This window comes from Canis lupus, chromosome 9 (assembly GCF_003254725.2).
Source record: "Canis lupus dingo isolate Sandy chromosome 9, ASM325472v2, whole genome shotgun sequence".
Classification (NCBI taxonomy): Eukaryota; Metazoa; Chordata; class Mammalia; order Carnivora; family Canidae; genus Canis; species Canis lupus.
Genome location: NC_064251.1, coordinates 19,874,993 through 19,888,367, shown reverse-complemented (window position 1 = coordinate 19,888,367; position 13,375 = coordinate 19,874,993). Strand labels below are relative to the sequence as shown.

Here is a 13,375-nt window from a genome sequence, read left to right as displayed (position 1 = left end):
TTTGGTTTCTTTTTTTACATCTTTGTATTAGTTTCTAACATTAAGCATCCTGCAGATAAACCAATCAAATTTCATTTCACTGATAATAAAATTAAAAACTCAGTGCCAGTTCTTAATATAGAAGAAAGGATGTTGGTAGACAAACCACTGCCATTCAGGTATCCTTGCATTGAACCTAACATCCTTCAAAGATGAAGTTTTTGCTCTGCCTTTATATTAATCCAGGCAAACCAGAGTAAAAGTTCTGGGGGAGTTTTAACAGGACAGTGCTGAGAAATGAAACACTAATCCATTAACAAAAACCAAACACAAAAATTCTTTTAAATTCTGTTAATCACATCACCCTGCAAATAATTCTCATATTAGTTGGTTTATCCCTCTGTAGTATACTCTCTAAAGGATAGTTCATAGCCAGCCCCGGTGGCTCAGTGGTTTAGTGCTGCCTTCAGCCCAGGGCGTGATCCTGGAGACCTGGGATTGAGTCCCATGTCTGGCTCCCTGCATGGAGCCTGCTTTTCTCTTCCTGCTTCTCCCTCTGCCTGCGTCTCTGCCTTTCTGTGTGTCTCTCATGAATAAATAAAATTTTTTAAAAAATAAAGGATGGTTCACATGTATTGTCCTTCTGAATTACAACCGAGGACAACAAAAAATACATATAATTAGTAAAACTGATAAAACCAATGCTCCTATCCCTTCTAATCCAAAAGAATTTGGTGTATTTTTTTTAACATAAAAGTAATTTATATAAAAGTGGTTGAAAATTGCCTTGGGGATCCCTGGGTGGCTCAGTGGTTTAGCGCCTGCCTTTAGCCCAGGGCGCGATCCTGGAGTCCCAGGATCGACTCCCACATCGGGCTCCCAGCATGGAACCTGCTTCTCCCTCCTCCTGTGTCTCTGCCTCTCTCTCTCTCTATGTCTATCATAAATAAATAAATAAATAAGTCTTAAAAAAAAAAAAGAAAATTGCCTTGAATTCTATCAGCATCCTTCTCACTTGAATAATCTGCCTATAAAGTTGTAGTGGGCTGGAATTAATGTTATGAATGAAATCTTGGTTCTGGCCTAAAATGTCCATTATACTATATAAAGATACTGGTTGTTTAAAATCTGCCCTTTGCAATATTGAACACTTTAGACATAAAGGATTTATTAGCACCTGAATTAAATGAATAACCTTACTCAGCCTAATGAGCTGATCTTTTTTTCCTATTTAAACCTTAGTTCAAAAAATAAATAAATAAAATAAACCTTAGTTCAAGTATACACCTAACTGTAATATACATAATAGAGTCCCATAAGAACTGGCTACAATTATAACACTAAAACAAGTATCCTTCAGGGGTCCATGGATATAACCTGGCTCTGCTTCAGATACCAAAATCAAGGTGAGAATAAATAAAAAATCCAAAATAAGGGTTAATCAAAGAGGTGCTCTCATAAGCTATCTGTAGCCACAGCCTATTGCTACTGTCACAGAAGACAAAGACTCCAACATAAGCACTTGTAAGGACTTCAAAGTCAATTTACTGACTTCCAAAAAAAGTTAATCTTGCTAATCTCCTAACACCCAACCTCACGGAAAAGAAAGTGGAGGCAGAGAATTTGATTCTAGGAAGAGGTTCAACTAACAGGAGAGTGTACTGGGCTAATCAAAACAAAATATAAAGCAAAATTCAACACACTGCTAAGCGACTGTTCACACATTTCCATGAATAGCTGGAAGGAATCAGAGTAAATCAGAAAACAGTGATTTAAATAGTTTATTTTTTTTTAAAAGATGGTTACTTTTTAAAAATGCAATGCCACGGTTATAGGAGTGTATAGAGATGACACATCTTTTCCTTAACCATGCTTTTTGACCTTCTCCACAAAGGTTAAAAAATTTGGTTAACCTCTTGGTTAATGGTATAAAACAGAAGTTGGCAAACTTTTTCTCTGAAGGGCCACACAGTACATATTTTAGGTTTCATAGACCACAAAAGGTCTCTGTCATATATTCCTTCTTTTACAACCCTTTAAAAATGCAAAGTCCATTGCTGACTTGCACTATGCAAAAACAAACAGCCAAATTTGCTTGCCTGCAGTAGTTTGCCAACCTCAGGTATATAATACCTCTTTTCTGTCTTGTCAGGGAGATTGCTCCCTTCAGGTTTCTTGAGTAGGCTGCCTGAAGAAAAGGCCTTATTTACAATTGAATGTGGCTTGTGACAAAAGTAGAAATGGAGAGTTCCTGCTCACTTTGGACTCTCCCAGGTTTTTCCCATTCACTCATTAAATTTGTTGAGCACCCCACAAAGTACACTCTTAAATATCTTTGTGTTAGCAGAGATTTCCAGTGTTTCTTCCTTAAACGCATGGTTCCTGAAGTTTCTCTCAACCTGTAATTATCATGTCTTTATACTCCTGTTTTAGGGCAGATCAGGATTAAAATCTCTACTAGCACTCAAGGGCTCATGATTATAAAAAATGAATCTAGCTAACAATGATATTCTTCCATTCAATACACATTCTTTTTCAAAATCAGCCTCGATGAGGAAAAATATGTAACTATCTTTATTTTTTAAAAAGATACTTCTTTTCCCTCCCACGGGCTGAAGCTTTAAAAAAAAAAAAAAAGTCAAATCTAGAATATCTACATCATTTCTTCCGTTTTCATAGTTCGTTGCCATGTTAACATAGTATCTAGATCCAGGTAGGGCTCTTCATTTGTTTTCTATTTCATCCATAAAATAATACATTAAGGGGTAAATGCTACTTTCAAAGTACTTTACACTCCCAAATTTCATCTCAGGAAAGGAGTGGTCATGATTCTGCTCCTTCAGGATGAAAACTGTCAAGCTTTCTGAATATTTCTGCTATTTATCCTAGGTGAGGGAAGACTTGTAAAGTGGCCAAAAGGAGCCAGGACTTCAGTATTAAAATATAAAAGTTGCCCCCATTCCAGATCTTTGGTACAGACATCAACTTCAATAATCTGATTACCCACACCACAGAGACATGGCACATGTTGTAATTAGAAGTGTTTGTGATTTTCCTTTTGACCATGTAAACAAAAGGGAAATGCCTTGGGAAATCACTTTGCAATGTTCTCTCATTTCTCTTAAATACACGTGTGCACAATCACTTCTCCCTTTGATCAAGTCAATGAAGAGAAAGAACAGAGTGGACCAAGGTTATCGCTTCCGCTCCCCTCTTTGTGTCCTTTTCTTTTCCTTTTCCTTGCGCTCCTGCTTGGCTAGTTTGTCCCTCTCCCTCTGCAGCTTGTCCTGTTCCTTCTTCCTCTGGGACTCATCCCGAAGTGAGTCTCGCTCCAGTTTTCGGGCATTGAGGACATCTTCCACATTGGTGTTTCGGAACAGAGCTACAGGTGAGTTAAGGGATTAGGATAAGGTCATACAGTCCCAACTACCACTCTGTCCTTATTCTCTCTCTACATATTTCTAGTCTTTAAAAGAAGTCCTTATGATAATTTATCTTTGGTCAAATGGGGATTCTTGGAATTACTATTTTAAACAAAAGTTTAAAACTAATCCTCAGAATAAAAACCTCAGACTTCTCTAAATTTGAAGGTTAAAAATTTTTATGAAAATGAAGTTTCATTCCAGAATAAGTACTTAGATCATGGCGGAATACTGGAGTATCTAGGCTAGTTTTAGTGCATAGAGTATTAATGTAATTGGCAAAAATTTTATATACTTGGCATTATTAAAATGCTTGAAAAAAGTTAAGTTGTTTAACCTTACTACACTTTATCAATTTGCTTTTTTTCCTAGAACAATGAAGCTTAAGTGAAAAACAGGTTTTAATAACCACAAACTGGATTTATAAAAGATCCGAAATAAGTTTAAGCAGTTAGAAAATACCTAGCCAAAAACTCTACCCCTCCTTTCTTAAGACTTTAAAAACACAACCTGGGAGTGCCTGGCTGGTTCAGTCAGAAGAATATTCAACTCTTGATCTCGGGGTCATGGGTTCGATCCCCACACTGGGTATAGAGATTACTAAAAAAAAAAATAAACTTAAAAAAACAGAAACAACCTGTTACCACCAGACAACTTCCTTCCTATTCTTAAAACATAACATTTTTTTTTTGCTTTAGTGCTTTAAAATAAATAAGTCTCCCTGAAATAACCTCCTTTTCTTTGATAGCCCATCATACTTCAGAATTTTTTTTCTTTTTAAAATGTCTTATTTGAAAGAGAGATAAGCATGTGCACAGGAGTGGGAGGGGCAGAGGGAGAGAGAGAAGCAGACCCTTGCTGACTATGGAGCCTGACTGCGGGCTCAATCCCAGGACCCTGGGACCGTGACTTGAGCTGAAGGCAGACACATAACTGACTGAGTCACCTAGGCTCCCTGTGAGGGGAGTCTTAATAGTTAAATAGTTAAGTGTCCAACTCTTGGTTTCAGCTCAGGTCATGATCTCAGGGTCCTGAGATCAAGCCCTGCATCAGCTCTGCTCTCAGCAGGAGGTCCTGGGAGACCCTGGAGATTCCCTCTCCCTCTCTTCTGCCACTTTTCCCTGCACTCTCTCTCTCTCTCAAACAAATAAATGAAATCAATCAATCAATCAATGCAGAAGCTTCTCAAAAGTGTCTGTTGGTAGGGACTTTCCTTAGCACTTCTTTCCATCTGTCCATATTTTTAGCTCAAAAGATTCAGTGTTTGTGTTCTGACAAAATTATACGGTCTTTGAGGACAAAGTCAAAATTTCAATACTGTTGTAATTGGTTCCACTGCTGGTAACACAGTGCTATTATACACAGGGAGTAGATTCTTCTGTTCCCTTAGAAATCCTCTCTTAAGAAGTCCTTCCTCCTTCACAGTACATGTTAACATGTTTTCTTTGGTGAAATTTCTCCTTAAATTGACTATTTATGGTTGTCCTCGAAATGGGGCCCACAAAACTGACCCAACATGAGTTCCTGTTGGTAAGAGGATCCCCCAGCAATGACAGCAAGATAAAAACTGTTCCTCAAGAATATTCAATGGAGAAACACTTGGGGACAAAGAGAAGGATACATTTATCAGAACCAATGTTCATTGTGGTGGCACCTGAATCATCCTTCTCATCGGCTTCGGTGAGCGATGTTAAGGAAAGTTGGATGGAAAGCAAAGGCTAGCACATCCCAGCCCAACATCAGAAAACATTCAGTGAAGTGATGGGTAGGAAAAGCATGCTGAAGAAAAACACTATCAGAGACGTGGTGGTAAACCCAGCAGTCATCTTTAGAAGTCTCAAGATTGTTGAGAACTAGTGTAAGATCTCTTCTCAAAATGTGGTTCCCAGAACTCCCTGGGAACTTGCTAGAAAAGCACATTCTTAGGCTCCAAACCGGACCTACTAAATCAGAAACTGGGGAGTAGGGGGCCCAGCAATTGGCGTTTTAACAAGTCGTCTGGAAGAACCACTGCTTAAATTGTTCTTTTCTAGCCCAAGAAAGGAGATTTTGTCATTGGACACAGAGCTCTGCTGACCCTGGCAAAAAAAAAACAAACAATAAACCAGAAGACAAGCTGGCCCCTAAAAGCCTAAGAATTATTTCCTAAACTTGTGATGAGACAGCTAACATTTCTGGTATGTGCCCTGCTGAATAAGGTTCCACATGCTCCACTCAAGCAGGCTCTGTAAGCTAAGCATCTCCTAAACAAGTTCAAACTCACAGGGAACCAAGCCTGTCCCCATCAATAGCAATTGCCTTTTGCACAGCCCCCAAATTCCAGATTTCTCCTGTGTTAGCTGGGGATTCAATCTTTCAATTATAAAAAAAAAATTTCAAATGAAACTGCTCCAAATTTGGGAATCCTTCATTCGAAAATATCCATATTCTAGTCCTGGTTTTGCCACTAAATCTATACATGTCTCTGACCACACATTCATTTCTCACTGTCTCAGTTTCCTTATCAATTGGGAAAAGAATATAAAGATGGATTATGTGTAATACTGTACAGAAAGATATTACACAAAGAATCACAGCTATTCCTTAGCTTCTGCAAAAAACAATATAAATGATCCATTATTAAGGCATTATTTCTTTTACACCTAAGTTTTCAGGAACATACTGATTATGTGCTGAAAAATGTTAATGTGGTATCAATTATCCCAACATTACTCCTCACACCCACGAAGGGTCATAGATCAGTGCCATTTTAAGGGGAAAAAAAATCACACCAGGGGGGAGATTGGCAACTTCCCAGAGCTCACTGAAACCCATCAAACACTTCTGACTCGAGCCTCAGGGAATGGTTACAAGACTTCAAGAAGGATATTCTTCTTCATCTGTCACATCAGCATACTGGGCCAGAAGGGCAGCTTTTCTCTGCTTCTCCTCTTCTGACACCATCCTGGGCTTCACCACAATCTGTGCCTGCTTCTCAATTAGGGTGGCAATGGCCTGTACCTCATCTGGGAGGGAAGGGAAAGGAGGGGCAACAAGGTTGTATGTGAGAGAAAACAAGCTCACCAAACCACTAGTCCACTCAGACAGTGCCTGCAGGAAAGACAACGGCATCTGCTGATTCTTTAGGGCCCTGAGGTTCAAAGGAGGTGCCTTGGGTGCCACTGACAAAGGCAAAGCAAAGACCATGCAGGATAGGCTTTAGGTCTTGTATCCATCTTCAATCAGAGCAGCCCTGCTTTTACGTATTTTATAAATTGAAGTTCTGCTGCTTAAAAAAAAAAAAAAAAGGTTGAAAAGCGCTGTATTAGAATCAGAAAAAATTTAGTTTCAAGCATGCAACTTTTTCCCGTCTATTTAGCTGAGAGAGAAAAAAAAAGCACAGAGAGAGAGCACAGGAGCAGTAGGGAGGAGCAGAGGGAGACGGAGAAATGGACTCCCTGCTGAGCAGGGAGCCTGATATGGGGCTCGATCCCAGGACTTGGAATCACGAAGGCTGATGCTTAACCAACTGAGTCACCCAGGAGCCCTTGTGCTGGTCCCTGTCATAGTGATGATTATGCCAAGTGAAATTCATAGATTATCTTAAAATAAAATCAATTATTAAGTTAATCATTCTCAAAGAAAAGAGGCAATGGTGTCCAGTAGTGGTTTTTATGCCTGGATCCACATTAGAATCATTTGGGGGAGCTTTAAAAAAAAAAAACAAACCAACCAGGGTCATCTGGGTAGCTCAGTCTAGTAAGCCTCTGCCTTTGGCTCAGGTCATGATCCCACGGTCCTGGGATCCAGCTCCACATTGGGCAGAGAAAACTCAAAACCCTCTTGCTCACAGCTGTATAGGAAAAGTTGTCAGAAAAGGGCCTGGAGATTAGACAAACTCCCAACGCTACCTTCTTTTTTCACTTTGGTGACGACATTCTGACTTTCCGACCAACGTTCCACAATCTCCTTGCAGATGTTAAGAAGAGAATCTTCTTCCTAGTTGGAAAAATAGACCAATTAATTTCCTGAGAGCGCTCGGCCTGGACAAAGCCCATGCCCAGGACACAGCTCTACCTCTGGTGATAAGGAGTCACGGGGCAGATTTGAGAGCCACAGAATAAGAAGTATGTTTCTCTTTTCTGAGGTTCAGAAATAATCCCATGTGTGAGTCCACACCTTCTAAGTCAAAAGCGCCAACTCCATCCTGCTAAGCTCCAAGGGAAAGGGTTCACAATAACTCAGGACAGTCTTCCTCATGCTTCTGGAGCAAAAACCTGTTACCTGAGTTAAAACTCTCCTCTGGGAAATGTTCCTTGGCTGATAGACTTAACTCAGTACATTCTTCAAGGTTTATCAACTTTCATGCTGGAACATATCCATTACCTTGCTCACTCCACCTGAATGAGCAGATGGTCTCCTATCCACACCCACCCTCTGTCCATTTTACACAAGCATACACATTCTGCATGTTGACCAATCTTCCTCCTTAACACAGTATGATGAAAGGATGTTGGCTTCAGTGTCAGACATACTTAAATTCAAACCCAGGTCTGAGAACAAGTTTACCTTTCTGAGCTTCACGTCTTGTCAGGATTTTAGTGAGGATAAAGAAGAATGTATAAAATCCCTACCCTGCTTGGTGAAGAATAGGCATTTCAAGTATGGGCATTCTCCTCCATCTTCATTATGGCTGCCTCCACAATCTTCATGTTCTACCCCTCAAAATGAGCTGTCAGAGTTCACATTTACTAAATGCTTAGCATGTGCCAGGAACTGTTCTAAATACCTCACATAAGTACTCAATTTCTCAAACAATCCCAAGATGTAAGTGCTATTGCCACTTTCAATTTACAGATGAGGAAACCAAGGTACAGAGGTTAAGGAACTTGCTTGCCCAAGGTCATACAAGTAGCAAATGGATTAAACAGGATTTGAGCCCAAGCAGTCTTATTCTCAGCCATTATGTTAAATCATCTCTCAAAGAAAGTGAGGAGAAGCAGAACACACTTTTTTTTTTTTTTTAAAGATTTTTCTTTTAAGTAATCTCTATATCCAATAAGGGGCTTGAACTCACAACCCTGAGATCAAGAGTCGCACACTCTACTGAAGGAGCCACCCAGGAGCGCCCCTATTTTGGATTTCCTTATTTTGTACCCAGCAAAGGATTCTATCCTCTACTCTGCATTCTTTAAGAACAGATGCCAAATATACAGAAATTCTTTGGACGCCTGGGTGGCTCAGTCAGTGGTTGAGTCTGCCTTTGGCTCAGGCGTGATCCTGGGGTCCTGGGATGGAGTCCCACATCGGGCCCCCTGCATGAAGCCTGCTTCTCTCTCTGTGTCTCTGCCTCTCTCTGTGTGTGTCTCTCCTGAATAAATAAATAAAATCCTTAAAAAAAAAAAAAAAGAAATTATTTTAGCCCAGAGTTTCTTTTTTTTTTTTTTCTTTTTTTAGCCCAGAGTTTACATTGTTCATGAACCCCCAGCAGGAAAAATAAAGGAAGGAGAAGGAAGGTAAATGAGTAGAGAAGCAAAAGAAAAAGGGTGCTCTCAGAGGACAAGACCCTTTATTTTCCCAGGCTTCACCCAGACCAAAGGAGTTCATTCATCCATTTGTTCATTTATTCATCCAGATGGTGCGTGCCATGTTGAAAGCACTAAGATAGTGAGAGAGATGAATGAGAAAAAGCCCTGGGTCTCATGACACTGACAATTTAGAAGGTTTATATGTGTACATATAAACAGGTGCCATAAGATGTAAGACCCCAATTAACGTAATAATCCTACTGAAAATGAAAACTCACCCCTCCATTCCACTCCTGATCTTATAATGTTCTTTTTCTCCTAGTGCTTATCATTTTCTGACATACTATATAATTTACTGATTAAGGTTTTCCCTACTAGAATGTTATCCCATCAGGGCAGGGGTTTTTGTTTTGTTCCCTGAGGTACCCCAAACACTTTGGGCAGTGCTTGATAGAGAAAAACCCATCAATAAAAACTTGATAATCAATCAATACAAATGCCACTGGAAGGAATTTTTTTAAAGGATTTAAGATTTTATTTATTTAGATTTTATTTATTTATTCGTGAGACACACACAGAGACAGAGGCAGAGACATAGAGAAAGGGAGGAGCAGCCTCCATGCAGGGAGCCCGATGTGGGACTCAATCCTGGAACTCCGGGATCATGCCCTGAGCCAAAGGCAGACGCTCAACCACTGAGCCACCCAAGCGTCCCAAAAAAGGATTAATAAAAAGCATTTATTAACTGTTATTTGCTCCTGACAAGATACAATGTTCTTGAATCTTAACTCAAATTGTTGCTGACAAACTTAATTCCTAATACTGAATTCTAGCCCAACCTGGTGATTGATTTAGCAATGCCTTTTGTTTTTTCTGGAAAGGGATTTGGTAAAACAGTCAGTGGCTTGTATATAGAGCCTGACCGACAGAAAGTAAACAGCATTATGAATTATGTGTTTGATATATACCATATTCACTGGCCTTGCTGTTCTGTAAAGTTGCTTCTCAGTTGTTTCATGAACAGGACCCCTGCCTCACCATATAATTCCTGGCCAATTCTTCCCAAAGTCATTTCCTATATAGAAGGGGTTGGGAAAACCAAGAGAAAATTAAGCATGGTGTGTGGATCCAGCAGAGAGAGGGGGAAGCCACCCTTAAAAACGATTGTGTCTTCCGTAGTTCATGTAAACAGAGGCAGATATAAAGAACCAAATCTGGTTTTAGATAACATTTCTCTCATCTATCAAGACACTTAATAGTCTAAGGCAAACTCATGCCTGCTTTTATCAGCAGCAGACATGCAGTTCTAAATGATGACACCATGAAAAGAACAAGCCAAGGAGCTAATACCAATGGGTACCCAAGTTACTTCAACTTCTTTTTCATGGAGTCTTTAGTAACTTCTAAGCTGGAAATAACAACTAACTTAAATCGCTTGCCTCACACTATCCCCCTCCACCAACTTGCAATGTCAAGGTCCAGGAAAATAATTTACTCCATACTGTTCCATTTCCACTGAATTTATGAGCCACATCACAAGCTGTTTTAAAGCTTTCCCATTTATAGGTCAATCTCACCAGAGCAGCCTTTGGGACTAAAAGCGGGACATTGCCAGGAGGACCTGGGACAGCTGCACTGGTATTATATTTCAACCATTTGCCCAATCACTGAACCAGGTTTCCAACAAGTAACTATAAGCAGAGATGAAGGCAGCAGAATGGTCAGGCTGGAAAAGTGGACAACCAGGTGACTTACTACTTAAACACAGATTAAAGTACACATTTCTGAGTTCTTGAATCTGTTTTTAAGAAGCTGGTACCAAGTTTATCTCTCTTCTTTAAAACTCTGACTTTATTTCCCACCTCCTCCAGCAAACACTGACAATTTCTGCATCTCTAAATACTATAAAATATTAAGCACAATATTTGTTTCAGTTCGGCCTAGGCCTAGACCTATACCAAGACTTTTACTGCCAGCTTACCTTTTTTGGACTCTTACCTCCAAAATAGGAACCGAGAGGGTACTTCCTGCAGGCTTTTGTCATGGGACAGCCCTGGACACTGCCTCTTAAAGAGCACAGACATCCCCAGAGCACTTTATTCCCCTCTCTGAACACTGTCAATGGATGGGAATGAGATTGGTCGTTAGGCGTTTATGATAAAACTCTCACTTAGACACTTCAACGCCTTCGGAAGAATACTCACCCAGCTCACCCACAGGCATCCGAGAGGGTCGTGTCCCCAGGAATAAGGGAAAGCCATTCTTCTTTATGCACCTGCAACCTTTTGACTTTCCCAAACCCTGGTTGATGAGCAATCCCCTTCCCCCGAGGCCCAGACCTCAGAATATTCCTCTCCCAGGTAAGACCACTAATCATTTGGGACACCAGGTATGGGAAAAGGGGTACGAAGTACTGACAAGGGCCGCCAGAAAGCTAATAGGAACGTGTCCGGGCTTCTCACCAAGAAAGCAGAGAGGATACCCTGCAAAGCGTCCAGCTTCTCTTCTTCCTCCTCCTCCTGCAGGACACCCAGGATGTAGGCGCCGTAAACGGCTCGGTCCACTCCCAGCGCCTCCAACCGTCCGTCCAGCCATGACCCAAAACCGCCGTCCCCGCCACCGCCTTTTCCGGAGGCAGCCGCAGGCACTTCACTGGGCGCCGCCATCTTGGGGTCAGGGTCCTGCCAGCCTCCAGGGCGCCTACCGCAGTGCCTGACGGGCCGCGCTGCGGGCCCACTGCGCATGCTCCGAGCGAGAACCCACACCCCGTGGAGCGCATGGACCAGTAGTGACCCGCCTGGGCGTCTTGCGGCTTCTAAATAGAGCGCCTGTTGGCAAACGCACGGTTACGTCATCGCTCAGGCACCCTGGCAGGTGAATATTCTTAATAGACTCTTTTTTTTTTTTTTTTTTACAGTCGGGGAAGTTCAGAGAGGTTCGGTAACTTGACCAAAGTCACGCGGCTACTACCTAAATAGGACTGGAACTCAACTTCGAATCCAGCGCCTCAGTTCACCGCACCGAGCTGCCCTTCCGCGCGCCTTCGTGGCATAGATACCAAGTCGCCCACCTTCACACAGCTTTCCAAAGGGAACTCTGTCCGGAAGACCCACCGTCTCTCTCTCTCTCTCTCTCTCTCTCTCTTTTTAAGATTTTATTTATTTATTCACGAGAGACCCAGAGAGAGAGAGAGAGAGGCAGAGATAAAATGCAGACTCCCTGCAGGGAGCCCGATGGGGCACTCGATCCCCGGACCCCAGGATCACACCCTGAGCCAAAGGCAGATGCTCTACCACTGAGTCACCCAGGCGTCCCAGACCCACCATCTCTTAACTAGCACCTTCACCATGCTCCGCTCGTATCAAAACTCAAGCTCCAGAAAACCTTCCCTGGTTCCCGGCAATCTGTGTTAAAAGCAGTGTGCATGCGGTTGCTTATCTGCTTTTAGCGTGTTAGTACCGGACACAGTAGGTGCTCAATAAATGATCAGACAACCTCAAGTTATTTTTCACTCATTCATTCTATACGTAAACGCCTATCTCGGAGGAGCCTTGTTTACTCTTGGCCATCACTGTGCTAAGTAAGAGCTTTCGATGCATCATTGCTTGTAATCCCATCAACAACCCTGTGAGAAGATACTCTTATTGTCCCCGTATTCCCCGTGTTAAAGATAAAGAAACTGAAGCACAGAGTCTCAGAGCTACAGGAAGCCTAACTAGAGGCAAGGAGCTTGTGCACAGCAGCCAGAGCCTCAGCTGAACTCTGCGAAACACCTGGCTCCGTGCAGAAATGAATTACCCAAGAACCTAGGTTGGCTTTTCCTGAACTGCAGAGAGGCTGGTAGGTCATGAACCTGACTCCTTCATTCACTAAATGTTTGAGTACCTACAGCATGGCATTGCTTGTGGGCACCGCAAATACAAAGATAAATGTCACAAAAATCTCTGCCCTCGAATGAGCCTTCAGTCCAGTGAGAACAGGCATGTTTAACGACAATATGGTGACATGTTTTAATGGAGCTTTGTCCAATGGAGGCTGCAGTAGGGTGCCTAGAAGATGAAGTTGACGTTACCTGTTGGAGTTACTTGTTGGAAGCTGTGGAGATGGCTGGTTGCCTAGTGGAGATGGTGCTCTTTTTATTTGTTTAAGATTTTACTTATTTCAGATAGTGAGCGAGAGAGAAAGCATGCAGGAGCAGGGAGGAGTAGCAGAGGGAGAGGGAGAAGCAGGCTCTCCACTGAGCAGAAAGCCCAACTAGAGGCTCGATCCCAGGGCCCTGGGACAATGACCTGAGCCACTCAGGTGCTCTGGTGCGTGCGTATACTTTTTTTGAAGAATGAATAAAACTTCTTTAGGCAAAAAGAGGAAGAGAGGGGATCCCTGGGTGGCTCTGGGGTTTGGCCCCTGCCTTCAGCCCAGGGCGTGGTCTTGGAGTCGCAGGATTGAGCCCTGCATCCGGCTCCCTGT

General features: G+C 42.0%; 1 protein-coding gene across 2 annotated transcripts; it reads right to left on the bottom strand.

Moving 5' to 3' along the window:
• Positions 1–1,746: 1,746 nt before the first annotated feature.
• On the bottom strand, positions 1,747–11,693 carry CCDC43 (coiled-coil domain containing 43). 2 transcript variants are annotated; one of them, XM_025440078.3, is made up of 5 exons: positions 11,371–11,693; positions 7,292–7,379; positions 6,271–6,406; positions 5,023–5,081; positions 1,747–3,361 (listed from the first exon to the last, which is right to left on the bottom strand). In XM_025440078.3, the coding sequence occupies exons 1-5, from the start codon at positions 11,650–11,652 to the stop codon at positions 3,174–3,176; spliced, it is 753 nt and encodes a 250-aa protein (XP_025295863.2). In that variant the 5' UTR covers positions 11,653–11,693; the 3' UTR covers positions 1,747–3,173. The 2 variants fall into 2 exon arrangements, with proteins under 2 accessions (XP_025295863.2, XP_025295864.1); XM_025440079.3 differs by lacking the exon at positions 5,023–5,081 and having other exon boundaries at positions 11,371–11,631.
• Positions 11,694–13,375: the final 1,682 nt, after the last annotated feature.

Bases quoted from the DNA above. Each gene is read 5' to 3' on its own strand.
- CCDC43 (XM_025440078.3), bottom strand. From the start codon at position 11,652: ATGCGCAGTGGGCCCGCAGCGCGGCCCGTCAGGCACTGCGGTAGGCGC. The intron at 5,082-6,270 runs ATATCCTTCTTG...AACATCGCTCAC, and splicing joins GATGTGACAGATGAAGAAGA to CGAAGCCGATGAGAAGGATG. The intron at 3,362-5,022 runs GTATCCTTCTCT...ACTCACCTGTAG, and splicing joins GAACATTGGTTCTGATAAAT to CTCTGTTCCGAAACACCAAT.